The following is a 24129-nucleotide window of genomic DNA, read 5'->3' on the forward strand; positions in this document are numbered from 1 at the left end:
GCTTTTCTGATCTGTTAATCTTAGGGCCAGGAAACAGGTTTCACATAAAGGTGATAAAGATCGCTGTCCTCCTGGCCATCCTTCTTATCATGTGTATTGATTGTTTATGACCTCCGGGGTTGCTGAACGCACTCCTTTGTAGCTTTCATTCATTTACCCCCAAAGTATGCATGCTTAACTAGTGTTTGTGGTTTAACTATGTCCCCATGTGGGGTTTGTTGAAATGCTCAGAAGAAATCTGATTGGTTCTTACGAACACTCTGTAAAAAGCTCTTTTGTGAATAAAACGACCTGGGCCAGGGGCTGGGGGGAGAGATTATTATACGCACCCTTCCCAGAGTCTTGCTGGTTCAAGCCTCTGTGTGTATTCTTATTAATCAGAGTTCAATCCTTCCTTTACTTTGGAAACGCCTCAAGCTGGGCATCCTTGCACTTCCCTTTAGCCTCCTGAAACCGGAACCCTCCAGATGCTTTCTAGATGTATTTTTTGTCGTTGTTTAAGCAGACTTTTCAGCTGCACAAATTCCCCATCAACACCTCACACTCTCCTTTTGTGGTGGTGGTGGGTGGTCACGACAGAAGTACATGAAATTATGCTTTAGGGAGGTGTTTTTCTCATTCTCCCGTAACACTAGCACTCTGGATGGGTAGTAGCGTCAGGAGAGGTGAAGAAATGTATTCCTCCACACAGGGCTTAATTATTCATCGGTGGAACTCCCTCCCACAAGATGTGGTATGTTGGCCACTGACAAATGCAAGGCAGGCAGGCAGGCAGGCACTTCCAAGGGCAGCCCAAAAGGGGCACCGTAGTAGATCCTAGTCTGTCCCTTCTCGAAATGTGCAGGACAAATCCATCGCTTACTTTGCCGCCAATGATCACCGTCCGGGGCACAAACAGCTTCATGGGGTCTCGCTTGATGCCTGTGGGAGAGAAAGGAGAACACAAAATGAGAGCCAGTGTGGTGTGGTGGTTAAGAGTGGTGGACTCGTAATCTGGTGAACCGGGTTCGCTTCCCCGCTCCTCCACATGCAGCTGCTGGGTGACCTTGGGCTAGCCACACTTCTCTGAAGTCTCTCAGCCCCACTCACTTCACAGGGTGTGTTTTTTTTTGTGGGGGAGGAAGGGAAAAGGAGATTGTTAGCCGCTTTTAGACTCAAGAAGGCTGATCGCTGAAGAATGGATGCTTTTGAATTCTGGTGCTGGAGGAGACTCTTGAGAGTCCCATGGACTGCGAGAAGATCAAACCTCTCCATTCTGAAGGAATTCAGCCCTGAGCGCTCACTGGAAGGACAGATCCTGAAGCTGAGGCTCCAATATTTTGGCCACCTCATGAGAAGAGAAGACTCCCTGGAAAAGACCCTGATGTTGGGAAAGATGGAGGGCACAAGGAGAAGGGGACGACAGAGGACGAGATGGTTGGACAGTGTTCTCGAAGCTACCAGCATGAGTTTGACCAAACTGGGGGAGGCAGTGGAAGACAGGAGGGCCTGGCGTGCTCTGGTCCAGGGGGTCACGAAGAGTCGGACACGACTAAATGACTAAACAACAACAACAAAAGGGGAGTGAAAGGCGGGATATCAAATCCAAACTCCTCCTCTTCTTCTTCTTTTCCACCAAGACACCTAGAAGGTGAGGCTGTCACTGCCTACTAACTACGAATGCCCAGGATACCCAGCTGCCCCCGTGCCCTTACTCACGGTTGTACATGGTGATGATGTGCAGGCAGTTCATGAGCTGCCGCTTGTATTCGTGGATCCTCTTGACCTGGACGTCAAACATGGAAGCCGGGTTGATCTTCACCTTGTATTCCTTCTCCAAATACTGGGCAAACTTGACCTTGTTCTCCTGAGAGGGCAGAGGGAAGGTGCAATCGCTCAAAGCAGCAGCAAATATAGCCAGCAAGGCATGGTCTGAGGGCACCGGATGCAGCAGCCCCTGCCTAATGCCGTTCCCGGGACGTCCTTTTTATTGCGCATTAATGATGCTCCGCATTCATGACAATATTGGCGGGGTTACACACAACCCTCCTTCTCAACACCGTTTGCACCTGCAAATGTTTCAGAGCCAACATACACTTCCTTTCCCAACCGGGGTCTGTCCCTCAATCTCCTGCCGAAATCCCGCAACTTTTCATAGCCCAGAAGTTTCCCGGGGCTTTCCGTCCTGTTTTGCTGCCATGTAATGCAAGGCTGCCCCCCCCCCGAAGGTAACATTTGGGGGAAGCACCACAGAGCGAAGAGAGTGGAATCGTGTGTGAACAGTGTTGGATTTACGTATAAGCTAAACAAATTCTAGCTGAGGGCCCCACTCTCTTGGGGGCCCCCCAAAAAATTAAAGGGAAAAAAATACCTGGATGTACATTTCCAAAATGTAAGATGAAAAACAAATAAAATAAAACCTACATACAGCAACAGTGTTTTGTGTTGTGTAGGCTCCTATGATGTAAGTCATGGGCCCCGCCTGCTAGCCTGCTCCCTAAAATATCACTGCTTTCCTACTTTTTTATATATAGGGTGCCTATATTCTGCATGGACTGGCTGCATGGCAACTTGTGCAACCTATTAGGTCCATCAATTGCCATGTAGCACATACTCAACACAAAAACAGCGATAATTTGTTGTTGACAAAGGACAGCTGGATATACAAAGAGCCCCATTACCTTCAGTAGCTTAGGGCCTCATCAAACCTCAATCCGGCCCTATGTGCAAACAATCCAGTACAGTGGTACCTCAGGTTACATACGCTTCAGGTTACGTACTCCGCTAACCCAGAAATAGTGCTTCAGGTTAAGAACTTTGCTTCAGGTTGAGAACAGAAATTGTGCTCCGGCGGTGCGGCAGCAGCAGGAGGCCCCATTAGCTAAAGTGGTGCTTCAGGTTAAGAACAGTTTCAGGTTAAGAACGGACCTCCGGAACGAATTAAGTACCGTATTTTTCGCACCATAGGACGCACCGGACAATAGGACGCACTTTGTTTTAGAGGGGGGAGAACAAGAAAAAAATATTCTCCCCCTCTCTGCCCAGCGCCCCTTCAGTGAAGCGGCAGGAGGCGCTGCGCAGAGAGGGGGAGAACTTTCCCCCTCTTGTTTTCCCGCTCTAAAACAAGGTGCCACTCTAAAACAGGCTACCTTGGAAGCCTGGAGAACGAGAGGGGTCGGTGTGCACTGACCCCTCTCGCTCTCCAGGCTTCAGGTTCCTTTCGACCTGCTCTTTGGGGCTGGCGGGGGGGGGGAAGCCCACCACCAGCCCCAAAGAGCAGGTCAGGGAGCAGCTGAAAGGCGCAGCGGAGAGGCTCCTGCCATAGCCGCGCGTCACCTCTCCAGCCGGGAGAGGGTAGCGGGGCTATGGCATCTTCGCTCCATAGGACGCACACACATCTCCCCTTCATTTTTGAAGGGGAAAAAGTGTGTCCTATAGAGCGAAAAATACGGTACTTAACCCGAGGTACCACTGTACAAATCCACCACTAATGTACTACTGTATCGTTTTCAGTTTTAAACTGTGTGTCTGTTTGCCATCCTGAGCAAACTTGGGCTCTTTGTTGGAAAAGGTGGGAGATAAATGTAACAATTACTTTTCCCCACATTTACTGACATTATGATTATTTCCAAGTGTTTTTAATATGGTGTTCGTTTGGCATCTTGTGAGCCAACTTTGAGCACTACTGTGGAAAAGTGGAACGCAAGTAAACTGATGGTGACGCTGCTGGCAAGGATCGAGGGCCGTGTGGCCACCCCCCCCAGCCACCACGTTTGCTTGACGTGAAGTCCAGCGTCTCCCAGGAATCTCGGGAGCAGAATCCGGCCTCCTCTCGAGCTGCAAAGTCGACAAGAAGACGCCCAGTTCCTCCACCCGCTTACCTGTTTGACTTTGGACACTTCCCGGATGAAAAGCTCGTCGTTGGCAAAGCGGTGGAGCTTCGTCAGCTGACTGAGGTCCTTGACGTACTCCTCTCCTATTTTCTGTAAAACAGAGGCAGGGGGCTTGAGGCATCCAGACCACCTGCCTCAAGACAAGCAGCCTTTCTGAGGTATTTGCTCACCTCCCCAAAAAAGACTTTTTTCTGCCTCTTACCATGCCAGCCTTACATGCACCCGCCTGACCACTTCGATCGGTGGAACTGGCACCACTACAGGCGTCGCAAAACACCCGTTCTGCATTTGTAAGAACTTGGTAGTTTAGTGCGGCAGAACTTTGGAACTCCCTGCCTATTGAAATCAAGCAGGTGCCTTCACTGTGCTCTTTTCGGCGCCTGCTAAAAACATTCCTGTTTAGACAAACCTACTCATCACATGCTTAGAAATCTGAGGTTGTCTGAACCTCTTTTAGCATTTTAACTTTTGTATGTTTTGAAGTAGGATTGTGAATTTTCCTTGATTTTACTGTGGACAAGCAACCGTTTTTAATCCAAAGCATTAGCTATAATCTTTAGTAAATCTTTTGTAAACTGTTTTGAGGTTGTTGCTTTTCACAATCACACGATATATTAGTTTTATGAATGAAATGCATAAATAAATAAATAAAAATTAAAAAAAAACAGCATGCCTCTGTTTCCCCATGAAAATGGTAGGCAAAGCCCCCAAATTTCATCACTTTGCAACTGTGGTTTTCTGGGTTAAGGGGGCTGCAGACCAATTTTTCCTGGAACCAAATGACGCAGAAATGAGCTCTGAATGCATGCTATATTCCAGAAAAGAAGTGCCTTTTGCATCACGTGAAAGTTCAAATACAACGTGGAAATTAACAGGGAAATGGAATAAGCTGCTGCACAGAAGCAGCCTTATTGCTGTCCAAGGTACATCAGGACACGCTCCGCCTTGATGGAAACGGTGCGGTTTCTGCCAGAGCAAAGTCAACTGCAGGTGGGCTGCGTACCTCTGCAATTAACTCTGCGAGTCCCGGGTTGCAAAGCAGGAGCCACCGCCGAGGGGTGATGCCGTTGGTTTTATTCTGAAACTTCTCTGGCTCCACCTCTGCAAAGTCCTTGAACCTGCGCAGGAAGGAAATTCTCAGTTCAGTGACTGGGGAAACCCAGCCAGATGTGTGGGGTAGAAATAATAAATTCTTATTGTTATATCCTCAAGATTTCTTGGCTAACAATGCATCATAAGAAGAGTCTTTTGCCGGATCAGGCCAACCATTTTGTCCAGCATCCTGTTTGAACAGTGGCCAATCAAATGCCCCCAAGGGAAACTCACGAGCAGGACTTACCGTATTTTTCGCTCTATAGGACACAAAAATTAAGGGGAAATGACAAAAACTAAATACCATTACTAACTTGGAAGTCGAAGGGAAAAATATTCAGAATCCAGTGGAAATTAGAAAATGCTTCCAGAGGTATTTGGCCATAACAGCAGCAAGAATACTCATCGCAAAGTATTGGAAGACACAAGATCTACCCACTCTGGAAGAATGGCAGATGAAGGTGATGGACTATATGGAATTGGCAGAAATGACTGGCAGAATCCGAGACCAGGGAGAAGAGGTGGTGGAAGAAGATTGGAAAAAATTTAAAGACTATTTGCAGAAATACTGTAAAATTAATGAATGTTAAAGAGATGTTGGATTGAAAACAAGCGGTATTGGTAAAAAGATTAACAAAAATATGTAAATATGGATTGATAATGGTGGAAAATATATATTTATAATAGGTTAAGATGTTGAGCAAGGATAAATGATAGACGGTAAGGACTTGCTGAACTAAATATCTGAACTGGACTACAAAAAGGGAGGTGTGAGGAGGTCAGGAAACTAGTAAATGAAGTATAAGATATGAAAATATTGATTTCGTTCTTTTTTTCTTCTTTTTAACTGTTTTCTATTTTGCATTTTTCACGTGTTTTGTTTTTGTATACTTGTAGCTCTTTTTTCTTTTATTAGGGTTATTTTTTGTTCTTATTTTTTATGTTTAAACTTTGAAACTCTTTATTGTTTGTAAAATTTTAATAAATATTACTTTAAAAAACAACAACAAAAATTAAGGGGAAATGTGTGTGCGTCCTATGGAGTGAATGCAGGCTCCTTGGCTTCAGCGATAGCAACACGAAGCTTCCAAAGCGCAGAGGGAGCGCTCCATCTGCGCTCCAGAGGCTTTGCGTTGCTTTCACTGAAGCCTGGAGAGCGAGAGGGGTTGGTGTGCACCGACCCCTCTCACTCTCCAGGCTTCAGGGATAGCCGCCTGAAGCCTTTGGAGCGCAGTGGGAACTCGCGCTGCGCTCCGAAGGCTTTGGGTTCCTTTTGCTGAAGACAGGAGAGCAAGACTCTCCCGGCTTCAGCAGAGAGGAAGAGCTGTGCAGCGCAGCGCCCCTTCAGCGAAGCGGGAGGAGAAATGGAAGGGGCTCCGTTTCTCCTGCCGCTTGGCTGAAGGGGCGCTGAGCAGAGAGGGGGAGAATTTTTCCCCCTTTTCTCCCCCTCCTATGGTCCGATGCGTCCTATAGAGCGAAAAATACGGTAAGTGCAATAGCACCTCCCTTCACTTAATTGTCCTACTGTACAGCTGGGGGACCCCCAATGGAAGAAGGCTCAGAGCCCGGGGAGTGGTGGTGGTGGTAGAACAACGAATAGTCAGAGGGAGAAGACTGAGAAGAGGTGGTGTTGGAAGATGAAGGGTTAACAAGGCTTGGTGAGCTGTGGCAGAGAGAAGTCCAGAATTCGAAGCAAAAGCAGGAGAGAGGGATGAGGGAGGCAGAGAGGAGTCAAGCTGGTGAAGAAGTCAGGGTGTCTGCCCCTCCTGCTGCAACACTCTTTCCTCCCTTCTGATCTCCCAGGACCAGGAGAGGTGTGAAGCAGGAGGAGCAAAGACAGGTACGTTGGCATAGTCTCAGATGGCTTGGGAAGGAGCCAGGAGAGGAGGTGACTTAGGCAGTTGTGGGAAGGTGGGGACCTTGGCCTCCACAACTGCTTCATAGGGGTAAGAGCTACTGAGAAGAGTTGTGTGCTTATTAGGCCTGGCACTCAGGAGCAAACCTTGTTTCTTCTAATAAAGGGTTAAATTGCTCCATAATAATAATAATAATAATAATAATAATAATAATAATAATAATAATAATTTATTTATACCCCAGCCACTCTGGGCGGCTCCCAAAAAAATATTAAAATACTGTAATACATCAAACATTAAAAGCTTCCCTAAATAGGGCTGCCTTCAGATGTCTTCTAAAAGTCTGGTAGTTGCTGTTCTCTTTGACATCTGGTGGGAGGGTGTTCCACAGGGCGGGCGCCACCACCGAGAAGGCCCTCTGCCTGGTTCCCTGTAACTTGGCCTCTCGCAGTGAGGGAACCGCCAGAAGGCCCTCGGAGCTGGACCTCAGTGTCCGGGCTGAACGATGGGGGTGGAGACGCTCCTTCAGGTATACTGGACCGAGGCCGTTTAGGGCTTTAAAGGTCAACACCAACACTTTGAATTGTGCTCAGAAACGTACTGGGAGCCAATAAATCCATGTGATTTATTGTTGGCTCACTCCTGACAATAGACTTATTCTGCGTGTATGTGCTTAAACTTCTCTTACACCAGTCCAAGTTGACCATCGCTACATCTTATAGGAAACATTTTTGTGTGTGTGTGTGTGTACTATTTTGGGGCTGCAATTTCACAGATATTTTTCACTGCGATTTACTTCTTTTTTATCGCCCATTTTATTGGTCTTTGAATTGCACAACGGGTCTACTTTCTGTTTTCTTGTGCTGTGGTTCAGAGGAAGGGTTGGGTAGGAAAGCACCAGACAAAAGGGAGATGATTACAGAAGTTCCTCTGAAGTACAAAACAGAAACAAAAACCACCAGACTAAAAATGGGAAGGAAACCACAATACCACAACTGTCAAGGTACTGACTACAAAGAAACAGTGACCAAGAGAAGGTGGAAGGAGAGAGGGAAATGTTCTGGGGGAAGCCGACCTTTCTCCACAGGGGACGGCTGCAGACATTTCCTCTTGCCTGCTCCCACAATCTGCACGTGCTCAGGAGCTCTAGAGCTCTGTCTTCAACCACCACCCAACTGGCCCAGTGGCAAAGCACCCAGAAGCCCACCTTGGATCTAAACCCTAGTTCCAGATTTTTTTCCATGCCCACCCACTTGGGCCCCGTGGAAATGCCCGCCCGTACTCACACTTGCGACTTGACGATTTCCGAGTGGATCTTGGCGACTCCGTTGACGGCATGCGAGCCCACAATGCAGAGGTGTGCCATGTTGATGCGCTTCATGCCTTCCTCTTCGATCAAGGACATCCGCCGGAGGCGGTCAACGTCCTTTGGAAACATGGCTGCGATTCTCTGAGCAGAGACAAGGAGGGCAAGACGGCTTAGGCACTCACATCGCTCCAAAAGGATGCCAGAAGATGCCCAACCCAGTTTCGAAGCTCCCTGGAGAGCCCTCCACCTGACAGCAGAACCTTGAGCTTGAAAGGGGGGTGTCACAGAACCAGTATTTCTGCACTGCAGGGAGTAGGACTGTTAGGATTCTTTCCCCGTGTTGCAGTCATGGGATTGTTTATATCACATGACGGTGTATGTTTTCATTCCACATTGTGGGAAGTGATGGAGACAGGATGTTTTTATTACTGTGTTCCCGTGCTGTAGGATTTTTGTCCTTTGTTCTTTTCCCCCTGTTTGATGCTGATGAGGAAGGAGCTGAGTTAGCATGCTCTGAGTGTAAAGGTAAAGGGACCCCTGACCATTAGGTCCAGTCGTGGCCGACTCTGGGGTTGCGACGCTCATCTCGCTTTATTGGCCGAGGGAGCCGACGTACAGCTTCCGGGTCATGTGGCCAGCATGACTAAGCCACTTCTGACGAACCAGAACAGCACACAGAAATGACATTTACCTTCCCACCGGTGTGGTACCTATTTATCTACTTGCACTTTGACGTGCTTTCGAACTGCTAGGTTGGCAGGAGCTGGGACCAAGCAACGGGAGCTCACCCTGTCGTGGGGATTCGAACCGCCGACCTTCTGGGATCGGCATTATATGTAAATAAAGTAGTTTAGCCAAAATGCTGCGCTACTGAGTCTGTTACGCTAACTGCCCATACTCTGCTGTTCCTGAAGTGTGCTGATGCCTCTGAGGCATCATTCGCTGTGATGTTTGGGCTGGAGAAAGACTTTGAGTCTCCTGAACAACCGAACAGGAGGGAGAGAACATGCCAGCTGGGCATGTCTCTCTGCCGGATTCCTACTCGTGTGTAGGACCTCCTGACAAGGACTAGATGGGGGTCCCTCCCAACCCTACAATTCTAAGATTCTGTTCCCTGATTTGTATATTTTTTAGTTTGTGGGTTTCTTCCCCTTTATTTTATTAATTCATTCCTATGCCACCCTCTCAAAATATCAGGGCATTGCATACAACACTTTGTATACAATAAAACATAATATGCCATTGAAAACCAGTACAAAATGAACATTAAAATAATTGTCTAATAATAAGAAAAAGGTTTTAAACCGTGGCATAGGCCAGCTGGCATAAAAAGGGACATCTGGAAGTCCAATAGTGAGGGTGGCTGCCGATTGTTGGCTAGGCCAGTTTCCCACAGATAGGCAACACAAAATCCCCGACTTTTGTCAACACACAGGAAGATTTAACAGCGCTCTTCCGGATGATCTCAGAGATTGGGCTGGGATATAAGGGCTCAGGTGGTCCTTAAAGTATCCTGGACCCACGTTGTTCAGGGCTTTATATATCAACTCAAGGTGCCACAGCAAGACTGTTCTGACTGGTACTGATGGGAGTTGTAGTCTTAAACACCTGGAAAGCACCAGGTTGAGGAAAGGTTGCACTAGAGCGGGCGTAGGCAACCTAAGGCCCAGGGGCTGGAAGCAGCCCATGGGAGTCGCTTAACCAGCCCATGGAGCCCCGCCACCCGCTCGGGGACCCCCACCGCCCGGCTCCCGTGCACCGCGCCAAACCGGCGCGGAATGGAGCAGGGACCGCCTTCCGCGAAGCTGGGCGGCCTCCCATTGGCTGCAGGAAGCTCCTGTAGCCAATGGGAAGCCGTGCATGCCTCCTCCGTGCCGGAAATCGCGTCTGCACATGTGCAGACACCGAAATTGCGCTCATGCGCACTCACGCGATCTCCGCGGGAGTTAAGGGGCCCATGGCAGGTAAACCTTGCTGACCTCTGCATTAGAGTGAGGGCAGGAAGCACGGCCCTCACTCCGACTTGGCTTCTGTTCTCCTTGGTTACACCTGATGATGCCTGAAGCCAAATCGGAGGGAGGGCAAGCCCTTTTTGCACTCCTCTCTGGCACCCTGTGGGCAAGAGCAAAGCCAACCCTGGAATCCAGTGAGCCACTGGGGAGTGCGAGCTCCGCCCTAGGCAAGCAGGGCAAAAACACCTGCACCATTAAATGGCTCTCCGGGAAATCACTTCCGCTGCCCCCCAAATCACGGCACGGGGCTTGAAAAGCAGAAGCGGGGACCACGGCGACGCTTACGTCCAGGTGTCTCTGGTTGATTTCATAGATGATCTGCAGGTGTCTCGGCAGCAGTTTCTCCACCAGCTCCACCGGCCAGCGCTCAAGGGCTTCGGGGAGAACCGTGTGGTTCGTGTAGGCGAAAGTCCGCGTGGTGATTTCCCAGGCCTAGGATTTGTGAGAGTGAGAGAAGGACAGTGAGCAGGGCAAGGAAAGGAAGCAGAAGGCTAAAGTAGCTGTTGCAGGAATTTATGTATAGGTTGGGGGGGGGTTGCCCCTCCAGCAGATACCATGCACCTGCAGCCCACTACCAAAACCAGCACAATCGCTTTTGTGACTTTTGTGATTTGTCCCCACAAAACACTTCATCACAGTTTCTTCCTGTCTATTCAAAGGGCCTTTGCTGCACGATACCAAGTGTAAGAATTCACTGATAAATGTCTCTATGTACTGGCTCACTGGGAAAACTTCAGAAATTCATCTAGACATGTGAGCTCAGCTCCTCAGCAGCCCCTCTGCCTGTGGGATAATCCCTGGCATCCTGATACCTGAGTGCCAGACAGGTAGCCATTCCAGAAATAACAAACCCAGATGAAGACAAAAGGGTGTGATTAACTTGGCTGGGAAACAGGGAAATGTAAATATCTTTTTTGTTACACTTGATGGGTGTTTAGTGGAGGGCAAGGGGAACCATGGGGCAGGGTCCAGAATGCTCAGATTACTGCCACCAGACCTCCCCTTTCATGATGTAACTGTGATGTATTAGTGATGTAGTTTGGGGGGTGTAACATGGGGATTAGCAGCTAATAAAAGTTTGGGTTCTCTTTTGTTCAGGGCTTCCATCTTATTCCACCTGGTGGCAGGTGAGAGTCCTGTCACGACAGTCTTCAATAAAGACCAAGCCGACTGGCTGCTGTTTTGCTCTGGTATTCCTGGCTGGGGTCCTTGTTTTTTTGTCCAAGGGAGCCCTCAGATTTCTCTGTTAACAAGCTCTGTGGCAGAGTATCTGCTTTGCATTGAGAGGGTCACAGGTTCAATCCCCGATGGGGGATAAAATACGTATTTTAGGTAAATTAAAAGGGGGAAACCTGAACTCAGGGCTTTTTTTGTATGTGGCAGCGTTCACTGGAACAGAGTGCCAGTGTCAAGGTTAAAAGGCACCCTGTATTATTTAAACATGGTTCTAGCAAGTTGGCAACTTGAATGAAGCAGAAGCACCGTGGCTAACTTGTGCATTTGGCAACCTAGTAAGCCAATGCTCGCTTGAGACATTTATGACATACCTATTGGCCCGAATATAAGCCGCACCTGCAAATAAGCAGCACCTTTATAATTTGGTGGCTTATATTCGGGCCAATACGGTACATACCCCGCTTTACTACATACGATGCTTTTAAAACTATGCCTCTTAATTCTGTTCTACCCTTTCCTTTGAAAGGAACTCAGATAGACTGAAAAGCTACCATCATAGATGACGATTGCAGCTCACTACCAGTTTGTTCCAACCTTGAAGATAAGGAGTGCTGGGAACTGCTTAGCGACCGCATAGCAGAAAGAATGGGTTTGTGTGTATGTTTGCATGGCTTTTGCTTGCAGAGGCTGCAAACAAAGAAGCAGGTGGGGCAGGTAGATAGGAGGTTTGGAGTTGAAGGTGCAGCAGTGATGCCAGCGGTCTGAACTTTGCTGGACCTATGTCTCCATGCACGCAAAGAGGACTATACGAGAGACACTTTGGCAATGAATAATGCTAATGGCGCTCTGATTCCTGGGGGAGAGGGCTTCATTCTACACCCCATGTCTCTCTAAAAACCTCTCTCTCTGTCTCTCTCTCTTTCTGTGTGCCCAGACAGAGAAGGACACAGGGGGAACCCTCAAGGAGGAACACCTGTCTGAAGCACCTGTCTGTGGATTAGGGTGAATCTGATTAGCCACAACAACTCCTTCTGTCCGATTCCCCTTTCCCTTTCTGAAGGCTAACTCTCTGTTAAGGGAGAGGACGGCCTAGTTGTGTAAAAGTTTGGTTAGGAAATAATAAAGCTTTTGAACTTTTACTTTTGGTCTGGTTATTGACCCATATATTGCTGTACAGTGGTACCCCGCAAGACGAATGCCTCGCAAGACGGAAAACCCGCAAGACGAAAGGGTTTTCTGTTTTGGAGGCGCTTCGCAAGACGAATTTCCCTATGGGCTTGCATCGCAAGACGAAAGCCCATAGGGAAATGCTGGCGGTCGGGAGCAAAGACTTTCGCCCACAGCCGGCCTTCAGAAGAGGACCTCTTCTGAAGGCCGGCGGGGGGCAAAAGTCTTTGCTCCCCCCCGCCTGCCTCCCCCCCCGCCTGCCCCGGGCGATCTTAAAATGCTGGCGGGCGGGAGCGAAGCATTCACTGCCGACCCCCAGCATTTTAAAACGCTGTTCCGAAGGGGGGGTGGGGACACCTGCCCCCGCCGCCCCACTTCGGAAAGCTGTTCCGAAGTGGGAGGGGGGGCGGGGACACCTGCCCCCGCCGCCCCACTTCGGAAAGCTGTTCCGAAGTGGGGAGGGGGGGTGGGGACACCTGCCCCAGCCGCCCCACTTCGGAAAGCTGTTCCGAAGTGGGGAGGGGGGGTGGGGACACCTGCCCCAGCCGTCCCACTTCGGAAAGCTGTTCCGAAGTGGGGCGGGGGGCGGGAACACCTTCTGAAGGCGGGCAGGGGGCGAAAGTCTTTGTCCCCCCTGCCTGCCTTCCCAGGGGCTTTTAAATCGCCCCGGACAGCGGAGAAGTCCTCCGCTGTCCGGGGCGATTTTAAAATGCCGCCCGCCAGCATTTTAAGATCGCCCCGGACAGCAGAGAAGTCCTCCGCTGTCCCAGGGTTTTTTAAAATGCTGGGGGTGGGAAGAAAACCCTTGTCCCCCCCCCAGCCTTCAGAAGAGGTCCGGGGGCAGACTGTCCCCGGACCTGGTCCGAAGGCGGTTTCCCTAGGAACTCATTAATTGATTTTCAATGCATTCCTATGGGAAACCGTGCATCGCAAGACGAAAAAACCGCAAGACGAAGAGACTTGCGGAACGAATTAATTTCGTCTTGCGAGGCACCACTGTATTGTTTTTAACACTCGATTGGGAGCCACCCAGAGTGGCTGGGGAAACTCAGCCAGATCGGCAGGGTATAAGTAATAAATTACTTTGAGCCAGGCTCACAGTTGCTTATCCTCACATCCTTGCATACATTCCCTTGACACACATGGTGAGGTTGTTGTTGAAAACTTAGCAATCCAGTTCTAAACCTGGTCGTAACACCAATGCCTCTTTTTTTAGCTGCCTATGGTAGCTATTCTGTGCAGGAACCCACAGCAATTATCAATATTTCAGTACTAGCATGTCTTATTTTAAAACAAAACAAAACAAAACAAAACAAAAAGGAAAGTACTATTCGAACTTTGGCAGAGATAGACAGAAATATTTCCATCCTTACAGGTTGTTCTTCTCCAGATAACCGATACATCTCCTGTGGTGGCAGCATCAATTCCCCAGTATATGTGACTATCTTAGAATCAAAAGACTGAAGAGTTGGAAGGGACCATTAGGGTCATCTAGCCCAACCCCTTGCAATGCGGGAATCTTTCACCCAATGTGGGGACGTGAACCCACACCTCTGAGATTAAGAGTCACATACTATGGTTTTCCCAGTAGTGATGTATGGAAGTGAGAGCTGGACCATAAAGAAGGCTGATCGCCGAAGAATGGATGCTTTTGAATTCTGGTGCTGGAGGAGACTCTTGAGAGTCCCATGGACTGCAAGAAGATCCAATCTATCCATTCTTAAGGAAATCAGCCCTGAGTGCTCACTGGAAGGACAGATCCTGAAGCTGAGGCTCCAAGACTTTGGCCACCTCATGAGAAGAGAAGACTCCCTGGAAAAGAGCCTGATGTTGGGAAAGATGGAGGGCACAAGGAGAAGGGGATGAAGAGGACGAGATGGTGGGACAGTGTTCTCAAAGCTACAAACCAGAATCTGACCAAACTGCAGGAGGCAGTGGAAGACAGGAGGGCCTGGCGTGCTCTGGTCCAGGGGGTCATGACGAGTCGGACACGACTAAACGACTAAACAACAACAGCAACTCTTGCTTACAGTTAGAGATAAGCGACACATTTTTAGTTCTGCTTGGTGTAAGGCTCACAGGACACCGAAAGCTTCTGCTAAGCACACAAAGTCTATTGTCCTATATATGCATTTATTTAGCTTATATATAAATCCAGCACCGGATAGACTAGATGACTCTTAGGGTCCCTTCCAACTGTATGATTCTACAATTCCCTACCACCAGTGACCAGCAGGTGGAGCCATTGTGAAAGACCTCAACTTCGTGGCACCCTTCCCTTGGCACATATTATTCGGGCGGGAAGTCATTTTTTTGCGAGAAGATCTGATGACGGGGGTGCAGCTGAATGGCGCTACCACATGACAGGCCCACACACCAATTCCACCAGCAAAACCTTGTTGTTTAGTCGTGTCCGCCTCTTTGTGACCCCATGGACCAGAGCACACCAGGCACTCCTGTCTTCCACTGCCCCATCCCAGCATTGCTGGAAGTCAGCCCTTCTCCAGCCCCAGGCACTCTTCCCATGTCCATAAGGGCTAGAAACTTGTTGTTGTTTAGTTGTTTAGTCGTGTCCGACTCTTGGTGACCCCCAGTGGCGTAGCATGGGTTGTCAGCACCCGGGGCAAGGCAAGTAATTTGCGCCCCCTAACCCGTGGATTTGCACCCCCTAACCCGTGGATTTGTGCCCCCTAACCCGTGGATTTGCGCCCCCTAACCCTAACCCCTAGATGTTGCGCCCGGTGCGGCCGGCCCCCCCTGCACCCCCTACGCTACGCCACTGGTGACCCCACAGACCAGAGCACGCCAGGCACTCCTGTCTTCCACTGCCTCCCGCAGTTTGGTCAAACTCATGTTGGTCTCTTCGAGAACACTGTCCCACCAGCTCGTCCTCTGTCGCCCCCTTCTCCTTGTGCCCTCCATCTTTCCCAACATCAGGGTCTTTTCCAGGGAGTCTTCTCTTCTCATGAGGTGGCCAAAGTATTGGAGCCTCAGCTTCAGGATCTGTCCTTCCAGTGAGCACTCAGGGCTGATTTCCTTCAGAATGGAGAGGTTGGATCTTCTTGCAGTCCATGGGACTCTCAAGAGTCTCCTCCAGCACCATAATACAAAAGCATCAATTCTTTGGCGATCATCCTTCTTTATGGTCCAGCTCTCACTTCCATACATCACGACTGGGAAAACCATAGCTTTAATTATACGGACCTTTGTTGGCAAGGTGATGTCTCTGTTTTTTTAAGATGTTGTCTAGGTTTGTCATTGCTTTTCTCCCAAGAAGCAGGCATCTTTTAATTTCGTGCCAAACATACAGTTGCATCATTCAGATGAAAACACGAAGTTACCGTAGAAGAGGCATGGCCAAACTTGGCCCTCCAGCTGTTTTGGGACTACAACTCCCATCATCCCTAGCTAACAGGACCAGTGGTCAGGGATGATGGGAACTGTAGTCACAAAACAGCTGGAGGGCCAAGTTTGGCTCTGCCTGCCGTAGAACTATCAGACCCTTGCTCTACTTAGCTGGCCCTGCAAGCGTGGAGGGTGGTGCTGAGTTCAGGTTCTGCTCTTGAGGCTCCCCAAGAGGCACCTGGTGGCCACTGTTAAAACTGGGTGCTGGACCAGATTGGCCTGATCCAGAAACCAGGCTCCAGCGCTTGATCCCTGGAAAGAAACAGGAGCGACATGGAAGACGGTTCCAAACCTTGTCCCACGGCAGCTTTTCAATGTCCAGAAACACTCTCATCAACTCGGGGATGGCCATGGCAGGATGCGTGTCGTTCAGCTGGATGGCAACCTGCAAATGTAGAAGGAAGAACCGAACAATTCATTTGGACCCCCAAACTGGCTGGTTAGCATCTAAGAGGAGAGATGCTGGAGGTTAAAGTCTACCTCGGACAGAACTCATTGCTGGGTTTTTCTGCCCCCTCCTCCCAGCTGTACACAGAATAGTTCCTGCTGCTCTGAACATGTCCAGAGGAAATCATCAGTACTATATTGTCAGTTTGCATTTCTTAGTGCAGAAAGTATTGTTCTGATGGGTCTTTCCTATTCTAATAAATTCAAGAGGGTACTGGAAGCTTCTCTGCGTGAAAGAAACAAGCAGAAGGTTCATGATGTTTGGGTTATACCTTCAGAGAAGCGGAGTACAACTGGTTTAAACTGGTTCTCTTATCTCTTACCTCAACATACTGTGATATTTCCTGCACTAGCATTTGGGAGCCAGTTGTCCATTTTTATTTTTTAAAATAAGGCCAGAAGGAGCCTCGGTTTTACTTTCTCTTTCTGTCTCCCTTCCTTCTGGTGTGGTGTTCTGTACATAGTACCCTATAGTGTTAAGGTTTTAGACTTATTATAAGTCATTGTAAGTTTAAGTTAAATCTGCTGCAACTAGATTTCTGATGGAAAATGCCAATCCTGAATGCATTGTGACTAATTATGCTAATTTGCCTTCAGTAGCAGTAAAGCTCTGCTGGATGAAATACAATTGCGTCTGGTCTATTTTTGGGGAATTCTGCAACATGTTTAAGTTTTTATTCTGCTAACTATACGTTGGAGCAGGCATAGGCAAACTCGGCCCTCCAGATGTCTTGGGACTACAACTCCCATCATCCCTGACCACTGGTCCTGTTAGCTGGGGATGATGGGAGTTGTGGTCCCAAAACATCTGGAGGGCCGAGTTTGCCTATGCCTGTGTTGGAATCTACTCTGGATCAATACTGAGTTGAATTCAGTGACATATATTTGTCATCAGGAGTTAGATGACTACCTCCCTCTCCCTAGCTACTGATGTGATATTGTTACATGAGCTGTAACAATGTCTGGATATTGTTACATGAGCTGTTGGGGAGCTTTATGCTCGCTAAAAATTTTGAGGTGAGTTAATTGCTGATTTTGATTTAGTGTTATGATGAAGTGACACCATACTTTTAAATGTATTGTGACTGTACTACAGTACTAAGACTGTTTGGCTGTTATGTGAGTCGTTTCAGTGCAGATGTATATAATGAATTATGTAAATACGGCTGCATACATACCACAAATTTAAAGCACCTTAAAAGAAGATGGCTTCCCCCAAATGCATCCTGGGAACTGAGGTGTGCTAAGGGTGCTGGGAGGGACGCGGGAGGCGTTGTGGGTTAAACCACAGAGCCTAGGACTTGCTGATCAGAAGGTCGGCGGTTCGAATCCCATCAACGGGGTGAGCTCCCGTTGCTCGGTCCCTGCTCCTGCCCACCTAGCAATTCGAAAGCACGTCGAAGTGCAAGTAGATAAATAGGTACCACTTAGGCGGGAAGGTAAACGGCGTTTCTGTGCGCTGCTCTGGTTCGCCAGAAGCGGCTTAGTCATAATAATAATAATAATAATAATTTATTATTTATACCCCGCCCATCTGGCTGGGCTTCCCCAGCCACTCTGGGCAGCTTCCAAAAGAATATTAAAATACTATAATACATCAAACATTAAAAGTTTCCCGAAACAGGGCTGCCTTCAGATGTCTTCTAAAAGCCTGGTAGTTGTTGTTCTCTTTGACATCTGGTGGGAGGGCGTTCCACAGGGTGGGTGCCACTACCGAGAAGGCCCTCTGCCTGGTTCCCTGTAACTTGGCTTCTCGCTGTGAGGGAACCGCCAGAAGGCCCTCGGAGCTGGACCTCAGTGTCCGGGCAGAATGATGGGGGTGGAGACGCTCCTTCAGATATACTGGACCAAGGCCACATGACCTGGAAGCTGTACGCCGGCTCCCTCGGCAAGTAAAGCGAGATGAGCGCCGCAACCCCAGAGTCGTCCGCGACTGGACCTAATGGTCAGGGGTCCCTTTACCTTTACCTTAAGGGTGCTGGGAACTGTGGCTCTGTGAGAGGTAAACTACAGGGATCTTTGGGGGAAGTCAGGTGCTTTAAATCCCTGCATTGCAGGGGTTGGACTTTTCGGGCTCTACAATTCTATGTCGTGTACTCAGCCTGCAGGACTACATCTTCCAGAGCTAAAACCCTTGCTAGATATGTTCTGGGGCAGAATCCTGGCTCCACATGGCCCCGCGGCCATGCATATTTCACAACCAGATGAAGGAGAGGCGTCCTATTGAATTTCACATCCTCACTGTTGCAAACTGGTCATGTTGTGCCGATGCCTGATGATCCTCTTCCAAAGCAACTACTCTATTATGAACTTAAAAATGGAAAGCGTAATGCTGATGGTCACCAAAAGAGGTTTACAGACTCGCTCAAGGCAATTTTTTAAAAAAATGTAGTACAGTGGTACCTCGGGTTACAAACGCTTCGGGTTACGTGTTTTCAGGTTCTGAACCGCGGGAAACCCGGAAGTACCGGAAAGGGTTACTTCTCGGTTTCGCTGCTCACGCAGAAGCACTAAATTGAACTTTGTGCATGCGCAGAATAATAATAATAATAATAATAATAATAATAATAATAATTTATTATTTGTACCCCGCCCATCTGGCTGGGTTTCCCCAGCCACTCTGGGCGGCTTCCATAGAAACCAAAAACACACTAAAATATCACACATTAAAAACTTCCCGGAACAGGGAAGCGTCAAATCGTGTCACGCGCATACACAGACAGACGTTGCAGACGTGCCTCCATCACAGATAATGTCCGCAACCCGAGGTTCCACTGTATGAACACCAATAACTTGGAACACTTGCCTGCGAGCGCTCCAACTGGTGAGCAGCCTTGACCAAAGGTGTCATGGGCTTTGAAGACACCCGAACTCAGGACGCAAGGGAGAAACGTCCTCAGAGGAAGGCACGCTTGGCAAATCCACACCGTGATCAACTCCCACCCGGAATCCAACATCCCCACTGTGGAAGGACATGTGGATCCAGAATTGGCCTCCACAGTCACTTACGGACTCATTGTTAAAACCGTGTTCATGGAAGACAATCTTACTTGGCTACGAGGGATCGCCAAAGAAGAAGATGATTTTTGTGTGAAAGCCAACACAATGCAAACACAAAAATACCTGGTCTGGAAAGGAATCAAAAGCCGTTCGGACGCTTTCAGTGCTCCCAAATTTGGAGGCTTTGAACCGCCGGATGATGTCCTGCAGGGTGGCAGCGACCACAAAGTATTCTTGCTTCAAGCGCAGCTCCTTTCCTTCGAAAAACTGCAAAGATGGAGAGGAACGTCCCATTGGGAACATTGATAATAAGACACACCAGGCAAGGTGCTTATCTGTTGAACAGTGTGGCGTGTCCTAGTGCAGCCTTTGCCATAAGCTGGTGTCCCCCCCTTCCAGATGTTTGGGCTACAACTCCCATCACAGCTGGGGAGTAAACTGGGAGCAACTGTGAATTCATTGCACAGGACGGCTTTGGGGAGAGGACTGCAAATCACTTTGTGTACAAAAATGACTGTAGAAATGCTAAAAATATATACCTTTCATTTCCCAAAGCACTTTAACCTTTGCTATTCCGTGAATAATCCAAAGGGAGTTTTGGGGATGGACGAGATATTTTATATTTGACTTCACTTAGCAATGGTTTTGGTTTTTGCTTTTTTTTTGGAAACGTTTAAGTTTTTGTGGTTTTTTTGGTTAACTTTGTTTGTGTTAAATATGTATTCTGCAGCTGACCACCTCTGTAATGTTTTATTTTGAAATCTTTAAGACAATATTTTAGTTTTCTGTTAATTATGTTGCTTTGACTGCATACGCCACATTTGACTTTCTTCAATAATGTTTGATTCCGGATTGTTTTACTGGTGTTTTAATATGCTGTAAACCACTTTGAGGTTTTTCTTAAAAATATAAAGCGATATAGAAATGAAATAAATAAGAATAATAATATTTGAGATGGGCTGATAACCGAAAGAAGTTTGGTGATAAGACGCAAAAGAAGGGTCTTTGGAATCAGAGGGAAGCCAGACGACACAGGGCGGCGAATTAAACTTTACTAGTCAACCATCTCTTTAACTGCATATCAAAAGTGTTAAGTCTGCATTGCCATGGAACTTGTAGAATTTAGCCTCAAGGGGATAACTAGAGCTGAAACAGTTGTTGAAATGATGAACACAAACTGTATGAAGCAGACTAGAATTTTATTTTTTAAAAAAATCAAAAAATCTTCTGGGGAAATTAAATGAGGGACTGAGCAAAAATTTTGGGTTTCGCGTAGAGAAGTTGGCCACTTCACTCCATATCCTGACCCCCAAGGTGTGGACTGCAATTTTGAAATGCGAGAGATTCGTTGAACTGAGGCAGGCTTAAGTGTTTCGGCACTAGTTAAGGCATTGCAGGGATCTAGCACAATCTAACAGCCAATGAATCGGTTTCAATTTTCAAACCTAGTTGCCTGATTTTTTAAAATTATTTTTTAAGGAAAGAATTGCTGTCGCCACAAGGTAAGCAACTGTGTGCTCCTGGTGAACGCTGTTGAAAGAAATGAAATTTGGATTTCCAGTCCCTAGAAATCCTGATTCAGCCTTCCCCCCCAACCTAAAAAGAATATTCCAAATTCATGGAAAGAGAGGCACGTCCAACTCCCAAGAGACTGATCTACTCCCAGTATGAAAAAACTGGCACTGATCTATCCAGGATTGCACAGAGTTGTTGAGTTTTTTTTGGGGGGGGGGCGTCATCAAAGTTGTTGAGGTTTTTTCCCTGTTTTTCCCCCCTTTCTGACTGGCGATCGACCAGGATCCCATGATCGACTAGGATCGACCATGAACCAGTAGATCGCGATCAACTGGTTAGACATGCCTGCTTTAGTGCTTTACAATGGTCATATTAACACAATAATAGTGGATCAATGGCAGATTTATTCTGCTTTATTAGTTAATCTGTGATACTTCCCCGATGCTACCACATTGGGGGCTATTATAACAAAACTATGCAGAATCCCACCCTGAACATTTGTGGCGTGAAAAGTTGCTGGATTTTAGCAAGGAGTTACAGGCTATTACCAATGGAAAGTGAAGCAGTTTGACCATCCCAAATCATTCTCAGGCCTAAACAGTATAGTTAAGTGGGATCACACATGACTGCCCTAAGAGTATTTGGATGTCTAAAGAAAAAAAACCTCAGTATTATTTCCATCAGATCCCCCCCTCCCCCATTAACAGCAAAGAAGCTAGGCTAAGCAATGACACAGGTGTGAAAAATCAAGACACAAAAAGGAATTCTAGGCTCGTTCTCAAGGAGGCAGTAAACTTGTGTAGGCAGCAAACATTTCAGATACTCCTCCATATAAACACACACACACACACACACACACACACACACACCCTTCCATGTTGACAAATAGCATAACAGCGAGGGTAAGATTCCCTTTCCTTGAGAGGCTAGCTTTCTAAAGGCAGGGACTTTTAAGGTTTGGAGGAGGATCCCACCCCGCAACGCTCCCTCCACATTCGGGGGCACAATCTGGAGACAGGTTTGCCACCTCGGTGAGAATTCAAGAGCAAGGAGAAGCACAGAAATACGTCACAGGCGAAGGTTGGGGTGGTCAGGGAGCGATGCCAACGAATCTGCCACGCCAAAGTTACAGATCTACACAGAGCTCTCCTCACCAGGTGTGCCGGCTGCGGCAGCAAGGGGTGAACAAGACAATGTCAAATGCCTGAAACAGCGCTAGGGCTGAGAAAGCAACAGGAAAACATTCGCACACAAAGGCCCCCAAAAAACAACCCAGCACCCTCCTCTTACAGCAAGTCAGTAACTACTGTATTTCCCATTAAGTATTTGCTGTTTGAGAGTTTGAGTGTTTTGTTTCCAGTCCTCATGGTGACGTCCAGGGCTGGATTTAGGTTTGATGAGGCCCTAAGCTACTGAAGGTAATGGGGTCCTTGATATGTCCAGCTGTCCTTTGGCAACAAGAAATGGTCGCTGTTTTTTGCGTTGAATACAGTGGTGCCCCGCAAGACGAATGCCTCGCAAGACGGAAAACTCGCTAGACGAAAGAGTTTTTCGTTTTGGAGGTGCTTCGCAAAACGAATTTCCTATGGGCTTGCTTCGCAAGACGACAATGTCTTGCGAGTTCCTGCTGGTTTTTTCCCCTCCCCCCCTTTTTCTAAGCCGCTAAGCCGCTTATCAGCTGATCCGATCAGCAGATAAGCCGCTAATAGCGCTAATCCGCTAATCCGTCAATGGGCTTGCTTTGCAAGACGAAAAAACCGCTAGACGAAGAGAATCACAGAACGGATTCTTTTCGTCTTGCGAGGCACCACTGTATAAGCTATATGGTAATTGATGGACCTGATAGGTATCTAAAACCATTTGCCCATGTTGCCATGCAACCAGTCTATGCAGAATGTAAAGGTAAAGGGACCCCTGACCACTAGGTCCAGTTGTGACCAACTCTAGGGTTGCGCGCTCATCTCGCTCTATAGGCCGAGGGAGCTGGCGTTTGTCCGCATACAGCTTCTGGGTCATGTGGCCAGCAGGACTAAGCTGCTTCTGGTGAACCAGAGCAGCGCACAGAAACGCCATTTACCTCCCCGCTGGAGTGGTACCTATTTATCTACTTGCACTTTGACGTGCTTTCGAACTGCTAGGTTGGCAGGAGCAGGGACTGAACAACGGGAGCTCACCCCATCGAGGGGATTCGAACTGCCGTCCTTCTGATCGGCAAGTCCTAGGCTCTGTGTAGGCACCCTATATATAGAAAGGAGCAAACCAGTGATATTTTAGGGAGCAGGCTAGCAGGCGGGGACCATGACTTACATCACAGGAGCCTACACAACACAAAACACTATTACTGTATGTAGGTTTTATTTTATTTGTTTTTTATCTTATATTTTGGAAATGTTCATTGTTTGTTTTCCTTTAAATTTTTTGGGACCCCCAAGAGAGTGGGGCCCTAAGCTAGAGCTCGTTTAGCTTATACGTAAATCTGGCACTAGTAACGTCTCAGAGGAACAGAAGTCAGGAAGGCAAAAGACTCTCAACTTGTTTATTAATCTCGTGAGATGCCTTAAGTTTAGGGGGTCCTTAAGTCCTTAAGAATGAAAAAGTTGCAGGGACCTATTAAATGTTCCACATACTTTGGTGCACATGTAACCCCCAACAATGGTTTGCCATTACATAAGCTGAGCCTTGAGATGCGCCCCTTGTGAGCCCTGGTTTCTGTGAATATCGCAAGTAACCGATTCACACACCGTTGACTGTCACATCTAACCCGAGAGACTATTGCTCAGGTGGTCCCTCCAAAACCAACATGGTCTGCCAACATGGCCTCGGCCCAGTATCCCTGAAGGAGCGTCTCCACCGCCATCATTCTGCCCGGACGCTGAGGTCCAGCGCCGAGAGCCTTCTGTCAGTTCCCTCGCCAAGTTACAGGGAACCCAGGCAGAGGGCCTTCTCGGTGGTGGCGCCCGCCCTGTGGAACGCCCTCCCGTCAGATGTCAAAGAGAAGAACAACTAGCAGACTTTCAGAAGACATCTGAAGGCAGCTCTGTTTAGGGAAGCTTTTAATGTTTAACAGACTATTGTATTCTAATATTTTGTTGGAAGCTGCCCAGAGTGGCTGGGGAAACCCAGCCAGATGGGTGGGGTATAAATAATATATATTATTATTATTATTATTATTATTATTATTATTATTATTATTATTATTAAACACATGCTGTAGGGACGCGGGTGGTGCTGTGGGTTAAACCACAGAGCCTAGGGTTTGCTGATCAGAAGGTCGGCGG

At 47.9% G+C, this 24129-nt stretch overlaps 1 protein-coding gene across 1 annotated transcript in view; it reads right to left on the minus strand.

Annotated features, from left to right (window-relative positions):
* The window catches only part of PYGL (glycogen phosphorylase L), a 61822-nt gene that overhangs the window by 10505 nt on the left and 27188 nt on the right, over positions 1–24129 (minus strand). The window contains exons 9-16 of the mRNA XM_081191813.1: positions 19460–19603; positions 16182–16274; positions 10427–10573; positions 8107–8270; positions 4876–4990; positions 3861–3962; positions 1699–1846; positions 863–921 (exon numbers count right to left, since the gene is read on the minus strand). Coding sequence (XP_081047939.1) covers positions 863–921; positions 1699–1846; positions 3861–3962; positions 4876–4990; positions 8107–8270; positions 10427–10573; positions 16182–16274; positions 19460–19603 — 972 coding nt within the window. The remainder of the gene's footprint in view (positions 1–862; positions 922–1698; positions 1847–3860; positions 3963–4875; positions 4991–8106; positions 8271–10426; positions 10574–16181; positions 16275–19459; positions 19604–24129) is intronic.

This window comes from Podarcis bocagei (genome assembly GCF_964188305.1).
Source record: "Podarcis bocagei genome assembly, chromosome: 1".
Taxonomy (NCBI): domain Eukaryota; kingdom Metazoa; phylum Chordata; class Lepidosauria; order Squamata; family Lacertidae; genus Podarcis; species Podarcis bocagei.